This window comes from Marmota monax, unplaced genomic scaffold, assembly GCF_021218885.2.
Source record: "Marmota monax isolate L192 unplaced genomic scaffold, Marmota_monax_Labrador192_F-V1.1 WCK01_AAM20220418_F8-fsc00180, whole genome shotgun sequence".
In the NCBI taxonomy this organism is placed as follows: domain Eukaryota; kingdom Metazoa; phylum Chordata; class Mammalia; order Rodentia; family Sciuridae; genus Marmota; species Marmota monax.
This window is the reverse complement of record NW_026693881.1, coordinates 2,029,515-2,055,368: the sequence shown is the minus strand read 5'-3', so window position 1 is coordinate 2,055,368 and position 25,854 is coordinate 2,029,515. Positions and strand designations below refer to the sequence as shown.

At 42.0% G+C, this 25,854-nt stretch overlaps 1 protein-coding gene across 17 annotated transcripts in view; it reads right to left on the bottom strand.

Annotated features, from left to right (window-relative positions):
* Aopep (aminopeptidase O (putative)) overlaps window positions 1–25,854 on the bottom strand; it is a 312,146-nt gene that overhangs the window by 59,596 nt on the left and 226,696 nt on the right. For 7 of the 17 annotated variants that reach the window (XR_009228490.1, XM_046462722.2, XM_058585136.1 and 4 more), the window contains 3 exons: window positions 13,729–13,791; window positions 13,483–13,557; window positions 3,143–3,196 (listed from right to left, as the gene is read on the bottom strand). Coding sequence is in view for 9 of the 17 variants with exons in the window: in XM_046462722.2 (XP_046318678.1) it covers window positions 3,143–3,196; window positions 13,483–13,557; window positions 13,729–13,791 (192 nt within the window). In the remaining 8 variants the exon portion in view is untranslated. Of the gene's footprint in view, window positions 1–3,142; window positions 3,197–11,526; window positions 11,908–13,482; window positions 13,558–13,728; window positions 13,792–25,854 lie in introns of those variants that run through there. The other 10 variants (XR_009228494.1, XM_058585138.1, XM_058585141.1 and 7 more) reach the window with 6 other exon arrangements.

Genomic DNA, 25,854 nt, shown 5'->3' with positions numbered 1-25,854 from the left:
ACCCTCTTCTTTATTCTTAATCTTTATATAAGTGACATGATTCACCTTCCAGATGCCCAGAACATCAATGTGAAGACAAGTAATAGAATTCCAAAGTCCAGACATATTTTTAATACACCTCTCCCTTCCCTGACAGCACATAATCTCTAAACAGGTTTGAGGAAAAGTTAAAAATTGACAAGTTATGAATACATGTTCAAAATCTATAGCAATCACTATGATTGATTGTTCATTCTCCTTTTTCCTCCTATTTAAAAACTTGAACAAAGGACGAGACTTCTGTAGAAACAAATCTGATTTCTCATCACTTCAATACAATTCAAAAAACTCCCATACAAATTCAAAAAAAGGTGACTCTGAAGGTGAGGAAATGATTATGATCTACCTTCTGTTTGGGAGACTGGTTTGCTCTACCTTTACTTGTTCCACTGAGCCTCTCCCTGGGATGGCTCAGGATGATAATGACTTTGCATCATATTCAAAGCAACTATCTCTGAGTAAAGGTGCTGGTCAGCCTATGAGTCAAGTCAGATGCAAATAGCACCAGCTCTGGAAAGAATGCTGGTAGCTTCCATCCAAGATGGGAGACTGTGGTCACACTACAGGCTTTGGCTCAAACCTCCTGTATTCTGAGGCCAAAGGCAAGTTAAGTCGTATGCACACTGTGCCTGTGCATGCACGCCTGCACGCACACACGCCATCCCCCACACACTGGTACACTACTAATCCTCTGCTGGAAAATATTTCAGCATCATTTAGATTTGCCTCATGATAAGCCCGGTTCTCTATGATTAGGTAATGCTATTGTTGACCAAGTCATTGACTTAATCTCTAACAAAGACCAAAGTGTGCCAGGATTGTCAGGGCAGGAATATCACCTGGTGACTTTTTCCTAGCACCTTTCATTTTGCTGGCAGGAGGAATAAAGGAGGGCGAGAAGGTCTTCTATGCATGTGAGTCAGCTCAGTAACTACCTGCTCTGTTCCCTTGCCAGTTACACTGCACAAAAAATACCAGCAGCTTTTCTTCAAGCCACACACTTTGCCCTCTAGTAGCCCAGAGAGTTCTGGGGATGAACTCTTCATGATCCAAACTCACAGTACTGTTTGGGGGGTGGGGAGGTTAATTTAGCCTGTAAACAAATAGCCAAGCTAAACTATAAAAAATTCACTTAACTCTAAATTTGCATACATCAAGGCATGGTTATGCATAACCATGGCAAGCAGCTGGCATCTCAGGAACAAACCAGTAACAAATGTTAAAAAGTACCTGTGCAGACTGACAAAAGGGCATGTGGAAGAGTATCTTTACATTCTGAAATAAAATGTCTAGGCATCTGGCCACACTTATGTCTGATTTAAAATACACAAACAGAATTTTAATGTCACAGTTGCCTGCTCTGTGACAAACATCACAAAACTTCAAATAATCTGTGCTTTGTGTAATTCACTAATTGAACATGTCAACCCTTGCACACACCCAGCTGTGCCAGCAGGAGCACCTCCGCCTGCTCTCTGAAATACCTGAGCTCTCACAGTTTGACCCAGCATGCGCCTAGGCAAGCAAAAATGAGAGGGGGGGGGGGACCTCAATGAACTTGGAAAAGGCTCTCCCTTATGGGGTGTCACCTTGAGTCCCCCATACTCCTTCCCCTGGTTCCCTCAGAGTCTGTGACTCACAAATGCAGCGTGACACGTCTCTCCTCTCCTGGAACCCAAAGCTGCTCTGTGCCAGGCCCACGCAGACTGAGCAAACACTGGGACAGGGGATGCAGGTCTGGTCCCACCAGCAGGCGGCCTATGAGTTAAAACCTCAGGACCTTCGTGTTTTCACAATGGAAACAAGGGTTTGAACTGGAGATACCTAGAAGGCCCTTCCCAACGCTTACAGCTTCCCAAGAGAGGCTCTCAACTGAATCTGCAGGTGTCGGTTTTCTTGTGGCAATCCCTCTCTTAAGGCCTAGTACTGGAAACTATTTCAGACCTTGCACAGCTTTTATAACACAGTCACCACCGTACTCCTCCAGCTGCCTGACTGACAGTTTTCCCAGTTATTCCGGACAGCTTCTTGCTGGTAGTGATTTTATTTGGTGAGGCTGTGTCAACTTTTCAGTTCTTCCTGATGTGGTCTGCAGCCAAGATGTGATTTCCACAGGCCCAGCACACTCACGTCTCCTCTAACATCTAGAAACTCAACACGACCAGGAATCACTTCAGAAAACACAACATTCCAGAGAAAGTAGAGTTCACGCTCTGTCATAGCCTAGGAGAGGAACTTCACATCAAAATCAAAAAGCAATGATGATACCGAGTACAAAAATGATCACAGAATATTCTAAAATAGAAGTATGCTAGAATACAAATCTCATCAACAGCCTGAAAAATCCTTTGACAACTTCTAATTTAGAAGAGAAACAATGACAATTTGTCTCACTATAATGGACAAATTGAAGAGAAACACAAAGGGAATGATACAGTGTCTCCGAGAAACACAACTGATTTTCTGTAATAAAACCAAAATATGGGGCCAAACATAGAAACTTGTAAAAGTACCATTGCTATATTTGCTGGTGGCTAAAGAACAGTTACAGGAAGAAACCAAGGCAAATTTTTGTTTGTTTTAGTCCATAAATAAATTTGAGAGTGTTTTCCTGTCTTACTGTCATGGAGGAGAAAAAGAAAATGGCACTTCTGTGCACACACCATCAGGTGATCAGCCTCTCCTGAGCTTTCCAAAAGACACCCTTGGGGTGCAGCAAGAACTCAGTCAGCACCAAGACGACCACCTTGCTCTCACCAGGCCCTGAGGGGGCACATGCTGACCCTCCTACAGGATGATATATGGCTGCACAGCTGTGGGACTAGCCCCTGTGGCCAGGTCTGGCAGCCTGGGGCCTGAGCATGACAACAAAGAAGCAGAGGAGACCGCCCTCAGGCACCAGCACTTCAGCAGAAAACACACCACACTTCATGGACACAATTCCAGAGAGGATTAGAGCGTCATTTCCAGGAGAGAGAGAAACCACACCTAACAATGCTACAAGGACACAGAGGGCTCTGAGTCACAGGAGCTGAGAGACAGGAAAAAAACAGGTTGCTACAACCCCACCCAGTGTGGGAGAGTTCAAGATTCAGTGACTCACTGGGGATTCCGGAGAGACACTGAGATTCCACCCAGGAGGCCACAGCCTTTGGACCTGTGAAACAGAGGACAAAAGCGTTATCAGGGTGTCTGGATACTCTCAGATGCTCTCAAGAAATAGGAGGATTAAATGTTAAAAAGTATGCTTTAACACCCACCAGAATGGCTAACAAAAAGAAATCTGAAAATACCTAGTGCTGAGGAGGAGATGGAGAAACTGGAAACCTTCAACACTGCAGGTGGGAATGTAAAATGGTGCAGCTACTCTGGTAGAGGATCTTTACCACACACCTACAAGCCACAGGGCCAAGCCACTCCAGCCCTAGGTCTCCACTTGAGAAATGAACACATATGTCAACTCAAAGACAATCAGACCCATGTTCACAGAAGCATTATTCATAATAGCCAAAAGTGGTGCAAAAAAAAAAAAAATCCAAACACCTAACAACAACCAGTAAATGTATAAACAAAATGTACTTTATCCATCCAACGAAATAATACTTTATAACAAAAAGGAACAAAGTACTGATGCGTGCAAACTGCTGAACTTTAAACAAAAGAACCAAATCCAAAAGACTAAATTGTATATGATTCAATTTATGTGAAATTTCTAGAAAAGGCAAACTGTACAGTCACAAAGCAGATTAGTAGTTGCCTGGAACCGGGACTAGGAATGAGAACTGACTATAAATGGACACAAGAGAACTCTTTGGGTGACGGAAATATTCTAAAAGTGAATTGTGAGGCTGGAGATGTAGCTCAATGATAGAAGGTTTGCCTAGCATGCACCAGGCCCTGGGTTCCATCCCAGCACAGCCAAAAAACAAACAAACACACACACACACACAAAAAAAAAAAAAAGAAAAAAGAAAAAAAAAACTATGGTGACAGTTGCTGTATGACTTTACAAACTCAACAAACTGCATATGAGTAAACAAACTGTATATGGGTGAATTTTATAGCACATAAAATATATACAGCTCAATAAAGTCATTAAGAGACTGAACCACCAGCTTCTGTTGGCCATGGGTGCTCAGCATTCACCTTTATCATTAGGAATCAATGCTGAAGGTGTAACCTCATTTAGCACTGGAATTTAAAGTGAGAGAGTGAGAGTGAGAATGAGAGAGAGAGAGAATGTGTGTGTGTGAGAGAGAGAAAGAGTGAGAGAGAGAGAGAGAGAGAGAGTGTGTGTGTGTGTGTGTGTGTGTTAAGGAAGGGGGAAAAAAGACCAACTTGCACGCAAACAAAATGCAGAGGTATGCCTGCTTCTCTCCCAGTTCTCTCCACTGTTTCTGTTTACTGTCTCTCATGCCTTTACCATCTTTGTCTCTTCTTGGACACCCAAAAGGTGGGGGTAGGTCTTTAAAAAAAAAAAAATAGTTATCTTTCTGTTGATGCTGAACAAATGGAGATGTAAACACATTTCCATGACATTTAACACTTTACATATTTTTTTTTAGTTGTAGGTGGACACAATATCTTTATTTAATTTATTTATTTTTATGTGGTGCTAGGGATCGAACCCAGTGCCTTGTGCATATTAGGCAAGCGCTTTACTACTGAGCCACAACCCCAGCCCCCATTTTATGTATGCTATGGTTGTGGTGCTGAAAACATTTGGGATGCTTTCTGAATGACAGAACAGAACATCCAAAAACCGTAAGAGACCGAACCTCTGAAAAAAACCCTGGAACTTGAAACCAAATGTTTAGAAGAGAGAAAACACAATCAATGAAAACAAAAGGGGAAAAAGTAGAGTGACAGTGAAACAGACTGAAAATCTTATGTCCCCAAGTACAAAGACAGACAAACTCACTGCAGCACTTCACAGTAATGAGCAGAAGACAAACACTAACTTCACAGTGTGACTACACATTCATAAAGAACCTAAGTTTTGAAAGCACGGTACCATCAAGTCTACAATATAACAAAAGTTGAATGAACTGAAATAAAAATCTGTACCTGCATCAGCCCAGGTGAGGACTGTGGACAATGACAACAGCTCAAAGTGACATGACCTCCTTCCTCAGAGCCAACTGCTCTGGACAGCTACTGCACTGTGCGCCTCTGACATACATCTACTCAATCTGCCTTCTTTTCCAGATTCTTACATCTGCAACTCTTTGAGGGCTGTTTTCTACCCCTTTCTGTGCACTGCAGTTTACTCCTTACTCAGGACTTTGTTGTGGATATGAACTATAATTAATTAGTATACACACTGTCTAAACACAGAATATGATAAGAAACATGCTATACACAGAATTATAGATACATTTCTGACCTTGAGTTTCAAAATCAACCTGATACTATGGGTCATCAGAACCTTTAATGGGTTCCAACCTCACTTGCAAAACATGGATGAATTTATTTTTAAAAATCACATATTCAAACAGAGACACCAACAGTATTTATGTACAGATTAATCAAGCCCCTATCGTGCTTACAAATCAGGTAAAAGCATTAAATGGATTTGGCTAATTTAGTTACCCAATATCCCACTGTAATTTGCAGACTGCATGTGTAAACAGCTGCATTACCCAAACAAGGCCAGACCTGGAAACCCCAGGGCAGAGGGCAGAGGGTACACAGCCTTGAACACTCATGGCGGAGCTTCTGCTACACTGACTTGGATTTGTCCCATGCGCGTGCATGCTGGGATTACAGGTGATTCCTAAGTGATCTTTGATACACTGTGTTTTATCTTCCCATTGCCAGAAATGGCATCTTGTCTCCTTGGTATTTCCCAGCAGCTTCTTACATATGGCCTCATGGACAACAAATTCAGGAAAACATGCTAGGTGATTAGGTTGACCTGAGTTTTCAGCAATCCTCACTATCTGAAAAATAAGATTAATTTTTTTTCTGTGTATCTTTCTATGCACATATCATGTGAGATCATGTAAATCCAAAGCTCAGACGATGGGCAAGAGTGTGAGAAGAACCCAGTGAAGATGGATTTTCCTAGGTGCCTCTGCTATTGACCAGTAAAATCTAGGAGCTACCCGAATAGCCTACTCGCCATGTGAAACCCACTGAATTCCCACTGCCCATGTCACACACAGAGTCAACTCAATCCCGTTTGTCTAGAAAATTTCAAAGTTCTAACAATATTGACTTTCAACGGTAACAAGATAGCAAAACAATAAATTAAAAACCCTTTGTATACACTATCTTACTCTATGAGAAGTGAAAAATAAACAGTTAATTCTCATTTTACAAATAAGGAAAATAAAGCTTACAAGTCAAATGTCAACTGGGAAGAGTGAACCACAATGAGACACATTAGAGTTAAATTAGTGGAATTTAAGGAAAAAAAATCTGGGCATCCAGGATAAAAGAACAGTTCACTCCAAGGAGAAAAAGAAATGATACAAGCATCAGACTTAACACAAGAAAACAAGAATAATATATTTAGAGAAAATTTAAATTAAAATAAAATATAAGTCAAGGATTTTATACGTAGTGGAATTGACCTTCAGGTATAAAGACAAAACTATCAACATGCAAGAATTCAGCCAATCCAGTTGCCCAAGCTGTCCCTGAGACATCTGCCAAAGAAGTCGCTTTGAAATGACACAGAAGACATCAGCCTGAGACATATGCTAACTCTTGAGTGCAGGTTTACTTGCAAAACTAGAACTGTGGTTTCTGAAGCACACAACACCATACCCGTGGTGGCTGTGTACTGACACTGCAGGCAGCCACCAGAAAAGGAGAAATGAGAGATTATGTGAAGAACACAGCAGCTTGATAAGGGCTCATAAGCATTTGTTTGAAAGATACCACTTCAAGCCACACAACGGAAGACACAGAACGGAGGGGAAGGACAAAGTTAATATCTAATTTCCCTATTGCTCACAGCAGGGAATCAACAAGCAAGAAAAAGGAAAAAAGAGAAAATTTTATGTGAAAATAACTATTAGAACAAAAATATAAGCCCCTAAACACCAAAAAAGGGACCAAAAAATCATAAAATTATATGAAAAAATTAAGGCTAAACAATGATTTTATCAACTAAGGCCTATCAGGTGATGCGCTCCCGGGGCACGTATAACCAAGAGGCAGTCATCTTCTCCACCAAGCTCCTTTCTAGAGGTAAACAAGAACATCCAACAGGGAAGCCAAGAAACCTCAACCAAATACACATCAATGAAAACCGATATCACTAAAGAGCAGCAAAAAAAAAAAAAAAAAAAGTTATTGTTAAGTAGTAAAAAAAAAAAAAAAATTAAATGCAATAGCCAGGTATGAGTTTATAAAAATAAGCATCATTTGTAGGATTCACTCATCTACTTCATTCGACAAATACTTATTGAGGCTGCATGGTACAGGTGTTTTTCTAAGAGGTAGGGATTTGAGGTTGAGTATCACTTTTCCTGTGAGCAGAGAGCCAGAAACATACATGAGATAAATGTTGGCTGGACTTAAGATGTTAGCAGGCCATGGGTTCAATGATCCCTAGTGCCCCCCTCCCCCCCAAAAAGATACCAGTAGGTGCTCCTAAAAATAATGCATCTTATTAGAGGCACATGAGACTAGACATAAAATCGCAGCTCATTAAAATACCTAAGATGAGAATGACTGCCAAGTAAAGCCTTCAGTCACAGAAATGAACCTATAAAAGTAACTAAAAACCATGAAATTTTTCTCTGCCTGACTCCCTTTCCAGGAGAACTCTTATGGTTTATATGAAAATGGCTTTCATTTTTCATGACATGGAAGAGTTGATGGCCGCTGGCATCAAACATGCTAGAATCAACAAGAATGTAATTATCTGCACACTTTCAACTGTTTTCAAAATACGTGCTGGTTGGGATTTTCCTAATTTAGAAATATGTACTTTATGCTGGTGGTCTAGGACTGTCAAAAACCTGACAACAAAGAATTTTAAAATCTTGCCCAAAGCATTTTTTTTTCTATAGCAATTATTTGACTTGTTTAAACCTCACCTACTTCCACCAAATGTTTGATGTAGTCTACAACATCCTAATGTCACAATGCTGGTTGTGACACTACTTTAATGGTACATTCACATCAGCTGCCACATGTAAAGCACTTAGTCAGGGCCTGACACACTGCAAGTGTTAGCTATTATTAACGGTTCCATTCAGAGATTTGCTCGTTCTAAAATATGTGAATAAGTATGTGAGGGTAAGTGGGTGACTGTATTTTAATTCGCCTGTTGCATTAGTTGATATGGGAAGTAAATTTAGTACATTTAGAATTCTCAGAACATTTTCTTAAAACTACAGATCCTTTTAAAAAAAATCTACAGAACAGATGAAAATTTAATGGTATAAAATTCCTTCCTGAGGCTACCAAAAACACATTTTATCAGCAATTATTCCCTGGTTCAGTTTTTTGGGGGGTGGGGAGCAAGATTCTGTGAAACCAGATCTAACCTGAGATCTGGGTACAGAGGATTTAATACATTATGTATCTATTAAGAATTTATAAGGGAAAAAAATGGGGAGACCCCTCAAAGAAGACCAAAGTACTCACAGGTCTAAGTACAGCAGCAATAATTAGGGGCACTGAAATTACCTTTTGTTTGGCTTATTTGTAATTACTTTTAATAAATTACTCTGCCTCCCCCCATCACTAAAGTAAGTTGTCATCCAGAGGCTCAATCAGCACTCAGTTCAGAGCCATTCACAGACAGGGCTGGAGGGAGGGTCTGGGCGGTGGTGCCCCAGCTGTGACTCATTAGGATCCATAAAGCTTTTCTATGGAAATCAGGATCAGCCTAGGCCTGGTAAAGGAAGAGGGGCCACACAAATGCCAGCTAATCATGAATTCTTCACAGGACAGCAGCACCCTCAAAAACGCAGGGGCACCGTGCCTGGGAATGGCCTTAGCTGCATGGCCTGCAGGCCAGAGCCCACCCTTCTGCTGGTGGAGGATGCCTCCTGCAAAGTAAAGGGACTCTCTCTTCAGCACTCTCCTAAGTCACTCTGGGCCATGTGGCGAAGTTTTGTGTATTGATGGCTCTGGAGTCAGGCTTAACTCACTGTCTGCTCTATGGGTTCAAGAAAAAGCTAAATAATTTTAATTTGTCTTAAATATTGGTTTCCAGAAACCATAACTAAACATAAAACAAGACTTTTGTCACAAAAGGCAAACAGAGCAGTACTGCACTTTGTTACATAGTTTAAATTTTGTACCTACCTTTCTTATTTTGAATATTTCAATATTATAACTGTAATAAAAGTATTTCTTACAATATATAAAATTTTAAAAGGACCTATAAAGGCTGCAAATGCATAAACCAAGCTGGATTTTTACATACAATTTTAAAACCTGTGAATTAACATTCCAACTTAGGTTATCATTGGTTGTAATTCAGAATCAAGTATCTAGAAAGGACAAATGAAAGTAGAGCAAAATGTTCCGTAATTCAGGAAGGATCATTATCACAAAGAAAAATAGTTTTAATATTTTTTTCTCATGCTCAAAGAAGAGAACTTATCATTTGGCTCCAATTAAAACAGCCACTAAATACAACAAAGACCATATTTTTCACCACCATCTTTTTTAGATTTTAAAGTTTCAATCTGCATTATTTCAATGAAAACTTCATCAAGTACTGCTTTTCAGGTTCAAGCAGAAAATAATTAGGTTACCCATTAAAGTAATCTTAACGGGTGCTGCAGCTGGAAACCCTCTGCACCTCGGGTGAGTCCCGACCAACTGTAACAAAGGCCAGTCTGGCCCTGCACACTCTGTGGAAACACAGCGCACATAAAGCATTACTTGTGAGCTACAGCGCCTATTCAGTTTTCCATGTTTAAAAGTAAGCCAATGAAACACTTCCAATACCATGATATATACTTTAGTGGTGACCAGAAATGAGTAACATAAAATTTGTCTTTTGCATATTCAGACATAGAGGAAGGACAGTTCTTTTGAATCTGAAAATTGAAATTTTCTTCCTTTAGAGAAGTCAATCATAACCCATTCATGTACTCTTCTTAAAACACTTTATTCCATAAATATTACTGTATCATTTTTTCAACACTGAAAAATTATCAAAACTCATATTACTTCACGTGTCTATGTTTATAAAAACGTTATCCCTTAATTTTTATTGTAATACATAATTTGCATTTATTTTTGAATTGGACAAAGGTAAAAACAGGAAAAAATGTGTTGTTCTACAGCCAACGGCTATCTGGTAAAATGTTATTTGTAAAACGCTCACATACGATTTACTGTTGCAACCACGAAGCTTCCCCTGCCCCTTGAAGAGCTGCTCACCCTTCCGTCCTAGCTGTTCTCTGTCCAGTCTCTCACGTTCTTGCTTTTCATTATAGAAATCACTCAAACCAAACAATAAGAGCTTGAAATCATGAAAAAGGAAGAATGTCAGAATGGAAGGAGAAAATACCCTAGGACCAGAAGCAGAAGAGAGGCAAGTTTGTTATTTTAAATGAAGAAAACAAAACACAGTATAAAAGGATTCTGTCGCACGAGGGAACAAAAGCCACAATATGAAGCTAAAATATATTGGAAATAAACATCAGAGAAAAGTATTAGAAGACGCAGGAGGAAAAATGCTGCATCTTGAGAGAACACGGAGTGAAACCTGTTAAAACAGCAGACAAAGGCCGGCAGCTCTCAGGCAGGTGGGAATGACAAGAAGCAGCAGGGACCAGAGGACAGAAAGGCCAGGAGAGCTGTAAATCACTTATCTGGGTGGTGCATCTCTCTCACCCAATCGACTTTAATTCATTATTCATTATTTTAACCCTCAGCTGAGCACAGGCAGTTTATTTTGCTTCCTCTTCTGAAATCACGGAAAACCTCAGCCTGCATTTCCATCAGGCTGTGCCTATCACTTGGGACCATGGAGAACTTCTTTAAGGGGGAAAACAAACATACCTGCAGCTCCTGCCCTCCACAAACAGGGAGGGCTGCACCCTCCCATCACAGGAGCAGAGTTAATGCAGGCCACTCAACCAGGCTGAATCCTGAGAGGCCTGAGATTGCAGAGGCACTCGGGGAATGAAGGCAGGGCAGGGGGAGGAGGGGAGAGGAGTGAGGGCAAGGAAGACAAAGTAGGCAAATTGACATGGGCTACCCTCAACATGTGGACCCCTATGGAATGATGGCAACACACTTTCTTATTTTACAGTAATATCAAATGAATGAAAGCAGGAAAACACCATTTTATTTAATGTACATGAAAAATATAGTGGATGCACAAAAAAAGGACGCTTTGAGTAATCTGCTTCTACTTGTGGCAGTGCAGATATTTTTTAAATGACTTTTTAGAGTCAACAGTAAGTGAACTACTTTGTTCCTAGCTAAAGGTTAACACATGACTTCGGACTGGAACACTCATTACCAGAGTTCAATCTGTATTTCAAAACAGTGACACACCTCACCTACAGCTGCAGGATGGCTTCCGGGCCCTTCAGGACTTGTTCCAATGTCCTTGGGCCGCTGACCTTACTTCTTTCCACCTGGCCCTTGGAAACACTGCATGCTTTGCTTCAGCCCACTCCAAACCTTCTCTCAGGTGCTGCAGAGGCTAAACAGTAGGCAAAGGCTGGGTGGTACTACCCAGAACCAGAGGAAAGACTGGGGACACCAATGATGAATGTGTTCTGCTCTAACTCTGATATGTCCCATCCTCTTGCCGCCCCACCTCCACCCTGGGGAATAGTCAGTTCTAAGTTTCACTCCTTGAAAGGAAGTTCTCCATGTTGGTCCAAGACTAGTTCATCTTCATGCTCCCTTTAAAACTGCAGCCCCGATTTCCTAGGAGGAAGAGCCAAAAGTGCGTTGTTCCTGAAAGTTTCAACACAACAGACTCTCATCGAGGAATAGTCAAGTGGAGAATTTCCATTCTTTTGGAAGGTAAAATCTGCAATCACTCTCTAGTCCCCCTGACTCTCAGAAGACACAATGGTGGGAACACAGCTATCACATATAAGGTCACTCCTCGATTAGGTTTTGGTAGGAAGATGCCTAGAAATCCATAAGCGTAATGGCTTTTCCTTTTTGCATGATATACTGTGCATTTAAGTAATCTTATTTTTTGTTTAAAAAATAATCATTGCAAACTTTTTTGGTAAAGTATGAGGCACACCACAATTCTTTTCTGTCTTTAGATACTTTATGCTCTCAACTGTCACTGTGCTATATTTTTTAAAAAATCAACATAAACTACCATAGCATGCTGAGGTATGGTCCCCAAATCTGTTTCAAAAGACTTTTCTATTACTGTTTAACTGAAGTGACATCTCTGACTCATTGTTTAAAAGAGGAAGGGTCAGGGTACCACTCTGCACATACAGAATGTCTAACTACAAATTGCCATGCTCCCAGGCCAGTTCTCTTTCCAACTATCTCAGAAGCTGCCCAGTATCCTTAAATGCACTTGGAGACTTTGGTATCACCTTCATTCTGGTGTACTTTGTGCAAGTTCTCAGACACTGCGATGCCCATACTAAGGCAACACATTACAGAAGTTGGCAGCAATACTATCAGCAGGAATGTGGCTGCAGAATTAAGAGTGATTCGTCATACATTCTAACAGCAGAAAAACAACTCCTCACTATTTTAATCCCTCTGTGCTACCAAGAACAAAAAAAACCAAAAAAAAAAAAAAAAAAAAAAACCAGTAAAATATAACTAAGCAAAAGCAACAGAAAGCATATCTGCTGTAGAAAGCATATCTATCTGTAGAAATATTGTTCCCTTTCAAGAGTTTTCGGTAACTCAGAAAATTACAGATCACTTACCTTATTTCAAAATATTTATTTCAGTGATGAATCAAGTTTTAACCTCACACTATTTCAGGAGAAAACAGACAGTTCTAACTTCTACAAAGTAACATTTTATTTCTAAATTTAGAAAAATAAATTCCTCATTTGCTTTACAGTAAAAATCCCTCCTAGCGTTTTGAAAGCAATCCACTTCTTTCCTGTCTCTCCATTCTCAGAAAACTCCAACCTGAGTGCAGGCGAGTGCTGGGCCACTGCCTCTGTCCCACCACAGAAGCCTGCAGGAGATGCACTTGGGAGGCTTTCAGGTTCAGAGGCACCTCGGCACTGCTGGTCTAATAAGGACACCGCTTGGGTCCTGTTGCTCTATTTAATGAGCACGAAACAGATCTGCACCAGCCACTCACGAGAACGTCGCATGTGATGCTCATTACGATTATCGACAATATTTCCATAGAATTATTCACAGAAATTACAGCTACGGCTTACTGGAAATGTAATAGAAACATTTAAAGAATGCTATTCTAATTGTCGTGACCAGGTCCCGGGGCTTCGGGAAGCGGCGATTTATAGAGACCCTCTCCGGTCCTCTCTCAAGGATCCCTACCTTTTCAAACACCTCGTTTTTCTCCCTTCGCCGCCGTTTTCGGGGTCTGCGGTTCACTCGAATCCATTTTGTCACCTGAAGTTCAAGAACCACAGAGCATTTTAAAGAGGTGGCCGGGTGCCGAGGGCCGCTGGCCGGCGGAAAGCGCTCCGCCGCGCTCGAGCCCGCAGGCCGCCAGGCTCAGGGCCCCCGGCCGCGACCTCCGCCCGCAGGCCGCACCCGCCGCCCCGGCGCCCGCTCACTCACCTCGGCGCTCACCTGCCGCACGAGCCCGCACTCCGCCCCGGCCTGGCTCTCGCTCTGCAGAGGCTGCGGGGAAAGGGACAGGGTCAAGTTCACCCCGGGGGCGGCCTCGCCTCCCTCCCCGAGCCCTGCCCACCCGGCGCGCAGCCTCGCACCTCGCCCGCGGCAGGTGAGGACGGAGGCGGCCGCGCCAGAACCCAGCCGCCCCGAGGGCCCAGAGCGCGGCGGGGGCCCGCAGCACCGAGCGCGCAGCGCAGCGCAGCGCAGCGCGGGCTGCGCGGGGCCGGCGGGCGCGGGCGGCGGGCGGGCGGGCGCGGCGCGGGGCGGGGCCTGCCTTAAAGGTATAGGCCGCCGCACCGCCCCTCCCGCAGGTCTCCCCGCCCCCGCCCCAGCCCCACGCGCCCTCTATTTTATTGTTCGTCTTGCAAATGTTTTTCTTCCTCTCCTGGGCTCCGGCCCATGCTCGCGCCACGGCACCCCCCACGCGTGGACAGACCCCGGGCGCGCCTGCTTCACCTATGCAGCCTTCAGACCCCGGGCCCTAGGTACCCGCAAAAGGCTTTCTCGGAGGTTGGAGCACACGAAATGCTGCCTGCTCGCAGTCAAAGGCTTTGCAGAGATGCTTCCCGCAGCCCCGCGAGGAGCCAGTACTTGCTCCTCGGGTCAGAAGCTAAGTGTCCGATAGCTTTCGTGAAGGGAAAGGAACTTTCCAAATGCACTGTTCGTGAATAGATTACAGCGCAATTAAGTAGAAGCTTTTCAGTGTTCCTCCAGGTCTGGAGGTGGCAGGTGACCTCCAGAGAGAAGCCTGGAGTGCAGACAAACCTAGCCCCCAGTTCCGCCGGCGCATCGCGGGAGCCGCCGCGCTCCGGCTACGCTCAGCCAGCGCCGCACTCGCCCCGACAGCGTGGGCGCACAGCCCTGCAGCTCTAAAGTCACTGGTGGAATTAAAAGGAGCTTAATCTGTTTTCATAATTAGGGAGAAAGTTTCCACTTCGTTTACAAAAGTGTTCGCTACCCCCAAGTTTTCAGGTAATCACCAAAAGGTTTTCCATCAGTTTCAGAAGCTAGTGGGACCAGATTGCTAGTGAGAGCCGGCAGGAGAGTAGGGTCGTATTCGTTTGCTGATTTTGACCACCCTTTAAGTTTATCGCATTTCTTTAAAGAAAATCTGCCTTGCCCTCTCTTTATTGCTACTCCATCCCTCTTTCAAGATCAAAAGGTTTAGATCAAAGCCAAGATCAAACTCAGTACTTTAAATAGAAGCAACTTTGCTATGGAGTATTTTATACAAAGAGGAGCTTCTTAATGGAGACATCAGAGTGGAGAACTTCATTGTGTCTCTTCATTCCATATTCATAACTGGACTACTTAAACTTACATTAATGATGCACATTTATTTCCTAAAATAAACAACAAATCTGCTCAAGTGGAGGAATCTTCCTTAGTGTTTGTGTTTCCGGGAATACAAAAGAAAAAAAAATCTTGACTCTAGAGAGAAGTATAAATAGATGCATTAACCATTCTGTATCATTAGTAGATAAGTGCTATGAAATGCAACCTCATTTTCAACATATTATCTAATTTTCTTATACATTTGTATACAGCCATCATATGCAATTTTTCTACTATAAAGGAAATGGACAAAATAGTTAATGCTTTGGAAATTTTGTGTGCACATACACATAAGCAGATAAAAAATTAGAAATGGAGAAGTGGATTACATGGAGCTGCTTAATTTTAAATGCAAAGAGAACTATGAACTTTCCAAGCTTCTTCTATACTACTAATTCCAGAACCAGCAGAAATCCATCCTGGCAGATGCTTCCTTTTATCCAACATTATTTTCTTCCTTGGAAGTTCACTGCCCCTAGGAATTTTGATACGAACCACTCAATACTGATGTGCCTAACTTACACCAACCTTTTTAAAGGTTACTTTTTAGTGACTTGTAAAAAAAAAAAAAATTCAACATATAGACTTTGAAGAAACAAAAACCAAGATTGTTTTTAAATTCCGTGTATCCCACTGAGTTACTGGACAGATCTTGGGAGGATGCAGTCTCCTCTCTCCCTAGCACTCAGTTCTTAGAGCATCTGTTTCTGGCATAAGCTGAACAGTGAGACTTAGTCTGTTGCTCTCCTCCTCTAGTGCCTCATTGAGTGGGAAGCAAAAGCTGGGGTCCATTCTAAGCTTCTCCCAACTTTTTCCTAGTTTGTTCTCTTGCCCCACCCCATAATATATTCTCCACAGAGAAGCCAAAATCATATTTCCAAAGGTAATTCCAATGGTTTCACTTGGCTTTATGGAGGCTGCTTTGCTTGGCTAGTTCTTTCTCATCCTCTAGTTCTGGTCTTAACACTTCTCAAAGGTCTTTCTTCACTCTCCACCCAAATTATGTTATTCTCCCATTCTTTCTAACAGCATCCTCTTTATATTCTTTTGAGTGATTGTCTTTTATAGCTATTTTGAATTTTATTTTTTATATTTATTTTATTATTTAGTTTTAAGTGGATGCAATATCTTTATTTTGCATTTATGTCGTGCTGAGGATCAAACTCCATGCCTCAAGCATGCAAGGCGAGCGCTCTACTATGGAGTCACAACCTCAGCCCATTGAATTGTATTTTTAATTAATAAAGTATTTTTAGAGTAGTTTCAGGTATAGAGAAAAATCAAGTAAAAAAGCACAGGATTTGCATATCCACTCACCTCCACAGTTCTCCCTACTATTGACACAACGTTCATTAAGGTTGAAGAATCAGTACTGATACATTATTATTAATTAAATTCTATAGCTTTCATCAGGGTGTGTTCTTTGTTGTAGCTATTTCTTGCTAATTTACTAAACATGTATCTCCCTAACTGGACTTTAGGTTCCAGGAAGAAAGAGATCCTGTCTTTTGTTCCTGGTATTCATCCAGTTATTAAAAACAGTACCTCACATAGAACAGATGCTCAATAAACATGTTAAACAAGAATGGAAGTATAAAGGAACAAATGAAGGAATAGCACATGAAATTTCATGGGGGAGGAGTTTTGAGATGAAGATTTCTCTAACTTCTGTTTATTTCATCACTAAAATATCTTAATTTGAGCTGAACACAGTGGCACACATCTATAATCCCAGTGATCTGGAAGCTAAGTCAAGAGAATTACAACTTCAAGGCCAGCCTCAGCAACTTAGTGAGGCACAGTCTCAAAATAAAAAGGGCTGGGGATATAGCTCAGTGGTAGAGCACTCCTGGGTTCAATTCCCAGGGTAGCAACTAAAATAAAATGCCTTTTTGTAAAGAGCATAGAATTGTGAATTTTAAGAAAGACATCAATTACAGTGCCAAAGTATTTCTAAAATGACTTTAAAAACCTAAAAATAAAAAATGACAAAGGTTCTCAAATGTTAATCACTTAAAAACTGCATTACAGAATCGTGCTGGGAGCTGAATTTAATCTAGAAAAAAAAAAAAAACATTGCATGACACTGGAAAAATATTTGTATCAAACCTGAATGTATTTTCTTGTTGTCTACCTAAATCTCTCTGTTCTGGTATTTACACCAATGATGGCAGGCTGTGGAGAAACTGGAGAAAGACACTTTCAAAAACCGGAATTCTATAGTGGGGGATGGATAGTCTACTACCTATCTTTCAGAATGTGGTGAAAGCACTTTAAAACAGATGTTCTCTATTTGAATTATATCTTTTAAAATGCCTCAGCTAGTAGAGAGGCAAGTTTAGAAAGGAAGTTGTTTCAAGAAACTTTCTTGTGAAAGCAGTTTATAAAAGCTGAAGACAATTTCAGAGGCTGGAAGAAATGCCACTGCTTTAAAATAAAAGCATCCCTTAATGTGGCAGTGGAGACTGCCCTAGAGGGAAAGCCTTTTTCAGTTTTCTTTTCTTTTTTCCTTCTTCTCTTTTTTTTTTTTTTAAAGTAGAAGAGGAAGTTACTCCTTTCACTGGAAGAAGACAGTGATACCCATTTCATACTGCTAATGAGGGCGCTGCTCTCTTCCTGCTCCTGAAGGAGGCACAGCCAGCAGCAGGAGAAGGCGCCTTCCTAGGCCCCGGAAGGCGTACAGGGCGAGCAAGTGGAGCCCTCTAATTACCCCACACAGCTCAGATGGTAAATTACACTCCTTTGGGCAAAGCACAGGGCAAACTATCCACTGAAAGAAGCCAAAGTACCTTTGAATACCAAACAAGGTAGAGGGTTTCAGAAGCTTCTGTGGGTTTCTGAAGGGCTCTACTGCCAACATATATTCAAGGTTAATTACAAAGTAGGAGTCTGCACAGGACTGGAAATAAAATCAAGGTAGATTAAGCTATAGTAATAACAAGTAAGGATTAGGAGTAGTTATCAAATGTTTATGCTTTTAAATTTGGTTCTGTTGTTTTCAAATGTGATATTCCTTTATGTTGGCTTGTGGTTGATTCTGGAAGAATTATACATAATTTATATTACTGCTTATTTTGTCCATGTTAGAAAGAAGGCCTCGTTTCTTTCTGAAAAGAATTTTGGCCCTGCCACATGGACCTCTCAGTGGAAGTCCTTATAAAGTATATTTTTTAAAAAAGGAAATCAGTCCCTTGCTGGGCCTAGCAACTGCTGAACCAGTGGCTGTGCAGGGAGCCAGCTCACAGAACTTCTCCCTCTCTGACCACAGCCCTGATCTCACTGTTGCTCAAAGGCTTTTGCAGAGCCTGACTGAGGGGAACACATTTCAAACGCTCAGCTCTTCATTCTCTCCCCACTTCAGTTCTGGGAATGAAATGCATGGCTCTGCACACACCAGGCAAGTGCTCACCACGGAGCGCATCCCAACCTCAAGTTCTTGCATTATTCCACCCTCTTTGTGAATCTGATGAAGGTTACATGCTATCAGCTCCCTAGGGGGGAAAATACACCTTTAGCACTTGCACACGCATACACAAACACACACAGAATTTTCAGGACATTGGCAGATTCATTGACACCCTAACTCCTCTCCTGGATACTAAAAATCCGCTCCTGGATTGAAACAGACCACCATAAAGCTGACCCTGGACTTCGTCTTTCAGGTACTTTGTGAAAGTTCTCTTATCACATTTAGTTCTGGGAAGAAGCCATCAACCTTTATTGAGGTGCATTATAAGAAATAGCCCCATAAAACCCATCTCAGTGTTTACTGGAAGGGCGGGTTTAGAGGGCTGTTTATTACATTAGATGGTGATTTTCTGTGAGGGCCACAGCAAAACCTTCTCCCTGGATTCACATCAGGAATAGTGGGGCTGAGGCAATAGGTTTATTTTGACCTCACCAACATTGCAATTTATCCCTTCCCCTCTTCTAGAAAGCAAGGTGCTCCTGGGACCCTGCTTCAGCCAGGCTGGAACTTCAGTATGTACTTACTATGCACTTAGTTAATTCTTGGCCTCATCCCATTTTCCTACCATTATTTTCAAGTCACTTTACTTATTTTAATTTATTTCTCTCATGCTACACTTGTCTGCTTTGGATGTTGCCTTAAGTTCACTTTGGACAAGGAGGGGTTTGAATAGTGTTCTGGGCTTATTGTTATTTTTTCTTTAATTTCCTGTTTCTTTTTGGAGGGGAGAAAGTGGGGATCAGGAAAGATTTTATGGTTCTAAATTTCCCTCCATTAACAACATTTTGAAGTAAAGTATGTAAGTTAAGGTTACATGATTGTACTCTTTAAAAAATTTAAGGAAAAAACTATTTAAAAAATTTTGAAAACCATAATACTATACAAACATCACACAGGACTATTAAAAATGTAAACCAACCAAATATTTTATCCCTTTTGATATCAAAACCCAAGGAAAGAACTTAGATTGCAGGAAGAATGTAAATCAGACATAGAGACAGGGCGTTCCCTTAACCAATGCAGTGCAGACCCCACTGCAGAACAGCAGCAGAGCTGGCGAACACAATGAGGCTTGGACACCACCCCTGACCTCAGCAAACCGCAGGGTGAGGCAGTACCTCGGCCTGGTATATGGGATGTGTGGACAGCTCAGGCTTAGACATGTGTTAGCTGTGTGTCCACTCTAAGCCTCCTTTCTCATAGAGGTGTGAAGATCAGATGACATAGGTAATGTGCTTAGGACAGAAATCAGTGACGTATCAAGTTCTAGACTTTAAAATTAAGAAGCAATTTAACATTACTAGAAGCTAGAGGAAGTGACTTTAGGACAAAATGATACTGAAGCTCCATACACTTCAGAGATCACAGAATCTTAGAACTGGTAGAAAGAACGAGAACAGCCAGGCTCTGTGCAGAGGGGAAACTTCACCAGGTGCGTCCGCATACAGCTCTTCTACCTGTGCCTCACACAGCACCATCTTAAGGATGGAGAAGCTGAGTGTCAGGGAATTTCATTGCTTGGCCCTCAGATATCCTCAGATTGGAAATGTAGTGCTCTTTCTACTCCATGGACTACTAATATGGACTGTCACTTTAAAACATTTATTATGTGATCAGAGCAAGCTTGGCTCAAAACAGCCCACAAAATACAATCCCATACCATAAAAGTCTCCTGAAAGAGATAATTTAGAAAACAGATAATAGCATATTGCCTTAAACACCTGTATGACTGCTGTTCTTTACAGGACTTTGATATTCATGGCATTACAACCTTAGAGAATTTTCACAGGTAAAATGTAACATTATGTAGGGTTGGCTTGTAGATCTGGGGTTCCCAGCCTGACTTATTGGAATCACTGTGGTGGCGGGGGAGGGGGGCTTACAAATCCCAAGGCGCCCAGGTGACCAGGCAGATTCCCATCTCTGGGAGTGGGACCAGGCACCAGCCATTTCTAAGTCTCTACCCTATGACTATAGAGAACCACTGGTCCAGACTGTCTCAGTGATGCTCTAATAGGTTACTATAAAGACAATTCAAAGTCAGTGACACACAGGATAACACTATACCATACTCTATGATGATAAATCCCTTTAGGTAGATGTGGACACAATCCTGGGCATGATGGGCTGTGGGCCAACCCAAGTAGCTTTCCTCAACAAGATCCTTCCAGTACACACAAAGACTAAAAAGGAAGTGAAAGGTTTCTACGTTCTATCCAAAAGGGATGCAAGAAGGAAAGGATATTTGACTTTTTAGTGATTGTTTTTCTAGGTGCATTATTGATTCAGTTCTGGATCCTGAGTAGAAAGACTTTAGATGGGACCTGATTTTAGCACTGGTCGGCAATACTGTCAATATGAAGTAGTACTAACAATATTCTAATTATGTGATGGCTGCCACCCATCCCTCCAGACAAACATTTTGCATTTGAAGGGCTGCTGGATAGAATTAGAGGAGAGCAGCTGGACCTAGTGGTGCACACCTGTAATCCCAACAACAAGGGAGGCCAAGTTCAAGCAACACAGGCCCTGACTCAAGATAAAAAAAAAAAAAAATAACAAAGGGTTGGGGGTGCAGCTCAGTGCTACATCATCTGTGGGTTCAATCTCTAGTACTGCATGTATACAGGCACACACAGGGAGTAAGGGAACAGCATGTGCCCATGGAAAAGACCCCTGCAGTGTGCCAGCAGCACTGGGGCAACCCGGGCCGATTTCTAGAACGTCCACCAGCCTGCCCTAGTCAACTGGGCTCCTGTGTCTAGGAAAGATGTGCACAGACATGGGAGCCAGCAGAAGAATCATTCTGATAAAGTGTCTTCTGAAGGGATAGTCGTTAATTAGGCATAAAAACACAGCATATACTGATTATTTCACTAGCTTGAAAGCAAACACCAGTGTCTAGGTACCTCCCCATTATTCCCTAAGATGGAGGGAGTATGGTATCTAGAGGTGTGTACACATGGACTCCACGGTGCCTTTGAAGGAGGAGGTGTGTGGCTTTAGCATGACTATTTGTAAGAGCTGTGGCCCTCGGTCCCAATAGCTTGTCATCTGGCCTCCAAAAGAAATTCCATGAAGTCAAAATATACAAACAAGGGGAAGGGGCCTGACTCCTACTCCCTGTATCAAGAAGTAAAAGCACACACGCACGCGCACACACACACACACAGTAGGGAAAGTAAAATTCACCACATTTTGGAGGTGGGGCAACTGTCCCAAGTACAAATAATCTGAGGAAAAGCCATTTTCCACAATGTTTGTTCACCAAACCCTTAGCTCCCTACAAGGAGGTGTTCTAGGAAAACAATGGGAGGGGTCAGAATTAATTTGGCTGCTAATCTCTTTCCTTTTCATAGGATGTTTTCTCCAGCAGTGGATTAAATCAACATTTAAGGCCCCAGCTGTGTCCATATTAGGAAAGCCCTGGCTCAAGTCTCTGTGGAAAAAGGACCTGCCCCCCGCCCTTTGCTCTGCTCCCACCCACCTCATGTGGAGGTGGGAGAGTGGGAGCTGGGGAATGTGAACTTGATCCAGCATTGATCAGTCAAGCAGCAAACGCTCATTGTTCTTTAGATACCAAACATAACTCCTTTGTCCTAGGGATAAAGCCAGCCACTATGCACATAACGACCTTTGTGCTCACCAGTATGATAGACGGAAAGGAGATGCAAGGAACATTAGAGTTTTATTAACATCAAAAATACCTCCTCATTGTCAAGATTGAAGAACCCATCAGTTAATTTATATTTATGTTAATATTAGGTATATTAAACTCTCTTAAATCTAACTATCTTCTACAATTTCTTGTTTTAGTTTTTCAGCACTGGGGATGGAACCCAGAGCCTCATACATGCTAGGCAAGTGCTCCACCACTGAGCCATGCCCCAGCCCTGTTTTCATAATTAGACATTTAATTTACAGTGCACATATTAAGGTCCGCTTTAGCTTTGCCTTTACATGAACCTTTCTTATCTTCACTGCCTGGTTTTCTGAGGTTCAAGGTCACTGGAATGCAGGCTAAGAATCAAATAAGTCCATCCTCCAAATATGGCTTCCCCGGTGTTATGGGAAATATGCCACAGAGAACTTAGACCTCAGCCCCCTCTGTCCTTGCTGTGAGGAAATTATGCAGCCGGGCACACAGGTCACACAACTGAGCCAAGGAGATGGATGCACCCCAGGGTGAGGAGGGGTAGGAGGACTCACAGCGCAAGAAGCAGGAGGCAGAATGCGAAATGGGAATCCCCTCTTCTCCTCACAGACAAAAGCCTGTCTTGTATTTTGAACCTGAGTAAACTTTCAAAGGTCTCAAAATAACCGAATTGTGGCATCATCATAAAAAGCCTGACCTAACAACCACACAGTCTTTAAGCCCTGGGGTGGCGCCTGTGGAGACATGGCCCATCTGAGGCGCTGCAAGCAAGCACTGCCCCCAGAACAAGTGGTGGACTCCAGGAAGTAAGCTCTCTTTTTCATGTGCCTCATTATAAAGGAGAATTAATAATTTTATTTCTGGTCCTGCGTCACTCACAATAATAAGCCAACCATTGTTACAAAACCATCATAACATGAAATGTGATATTTCTACATTGCTCTATGAATGTACCAGCAGGACCAGGAGTGAGATGTGAAAACATATGCAACCTACCCCTGTAGAATGAACCTGGGCTTCTAAGTTGGACAACATTTGATTTTCAGTTTCCTCCTCTATAAAGCTGGCATGATAATCATGTTCATCATGTGGAGCTGTGAATAGGAGGGGTAAATAACTTAGGCATACTACACTTAGCGGAGCGTCTACTCACAAACCTGGTAAGCTTTTTTCCATTCTGGACATTCAAGTATGTAAAAAGAGATACGAGTGGAGGAGGGAAATACAATTTTAGGGAGTCAAAAACCTATATATCTGTTTCCTTCATCTGCAGCTTCTTGAAGCATTTATGCAAAACCCAGGCAGATGCCTTTCAATCACAAAATCAATGACAGTGACTAAAAAACTAGAGTGTGAGGAGAAACGACAGTGAGACTTCTGGAGAAATGGACTTTGTGAAAAACACAATCAAGAAGAGTCTTAGTGGGGCTGGGGATGTGGCTCAAGTGGTAGGGCGCTCGCCTGGCATGCATGCGGCCCGGGTTCGATCCTCGGCACCACATACAAACAAAGATGTTGTGTCTGCCGAAAACTAAAAAATAAATATTAAAAAAAAAAGAAGAGTCTTAAAAAGAAACGCATCTTTGCTGGGCTGTGTGGAGTAAGAAGAACAACTCCATGCACCACTGAGGGAAAAGGAAGGGAGGAGAGAGGAAACTCGAGATGAGTACTTGGAGAAAAGGCAGGCAAAGCCCCCTGACGTGGGAGCCATGTCCTGGTCCCAGGCATGGAGTTACTCCAGCCGAATCCCATTATCACGGGTTGCCCTGGAGTCTTGGTACCAAATTCTTATATACTGACTTTGGCCTCCCCTCCATGCATTTTCATGCCAATAAAGTTGCTGAAATTAAAGAAGAATTGAATTGTGAAGCTTTTTGGCATAAATAATGTCATATTGTAAAGTCAGGGCTAATAACAACCAGGATGCCCTTAACGCACTTAAGAAAAACCATCTGATATATGTATCCCTCAATGTGGTTTGAAATTTCCTTTGGCCTACAAAGGAAAATATTTTTAGCACATAGCACACTTTGTAACAGACATATAAATGCACTGAAAATATAATTTTAGGAAAGCATCTGGGTTTGATCATCCCAACTCCAAATAGGTCCTACTTTCTCAATATAAGAAACACTACAACACTTTGCTATAAAATATGCAGCAATCACTGTGACATTTTCTCATAAACATTTCATTACTGGTCCTGTTTGTTTGTTTAGTTTTTTTATGCAGTAAATAATGATTTAAATATAAAGCAACATAAAAATGAGGTTTCTTCTGAAGCATTCGGACCCCATGTCTTCCTATGCTTCAAACAGCAGCCAGTGCTCACTAGACCTTCTCCCAAAGGATATTTAGGCAACAGGCATAAATGAATATTTTATTTGCTTATCTCAAAATGTATCTTAGAAATAACAGTTGCCACTTTCCACGGAAAAAAATGACCTGCAGTTTGACTGATCTGCAGGAATTTTGAGACGAATTAGCCCAGGAAAAGTTTTCTCATCTGTTGGCTCAATAGGTTAATATCTGTGAATAACTGATCTGAATCAGTGAGCAGCCAGTGTCAATGCTCTTGCACACCAATTGTCACTTCAGATCCCCTCACCCTCATAACTTTTTGAGTAGGAATTTTCCAGTGGAAGAAGAAGGACAGAAACCAGGATTCTCTATAAGTTTGTAAAACAACATGAGGATAAGACATAAAGTTATCCCAACACTACCCAACCTAAGAATGAGCTTTAAATATGAAGCCAATTCAAGATGCCAGAGATGGAAAGGAAGACACAAAAATTAAAGGCTTTTCCTCTCAATGGACTCAGAGTGGTACCTGGGCAAGGCTCAGAGGAGGTGCCCTTCCCCTAGGCCAGTGCACCTCATTCCCCTAAAAAGCAAAACAAAGTGGTCTCAGAGAAGGTGAGCAGCTTGCTCAAGGCACACTGTCCAGTGGCAAAAAAGCTGACTCCAGAGCTATATTTAATGTATTAGTCACCTTCTCCCTCCAATATAGGGTTAGCTGTGCTAAACAACCTTCACTATAATGTGCTCTAGGAAGACATCAAATGGGATATAACACAACTGACTCTCTTCCTGCACCCAAACTCCATGCTTATTTGTTAACCATGACTTGAGTTGGGGGTTTGCTTTTCAAAGCAAAAAAAGAGGATACAAAAAACATCCCTCTAGTGTATTAGCAGACACATAAAGACACTTTTTGTTTGGCAATTTGCTTTTTCTCATTTATTTTGGTGAGCTGGTATTTATTATCTAATTTAGTTTCCATCTCATAGGAGGACTGCCTGTATCTTTCCAAAGACAAAGACCTAAGCTGCTCTCTACCAACACTCAATTCACTCACACCAAGAACACACCAGCATTCTCATGCAGTGAATATGAACATTTCTTATGCAAGATACTCAGTCCAGGCACACAGGGCCTCCTTTAGAAAGGGCTAGTGGAAGAAGGGTGTGTGTACCTATCTATGGCACCTAGGATGTGAGATCTGCATTCTGCATCCACGAAAGAAAAGGGAAAAACAGTTTCAGGGGGGAAAAAAGCAGTCATTTATTACATTTCAAATCATCACTGCCTGGGGCCCTCTGCGATTCCT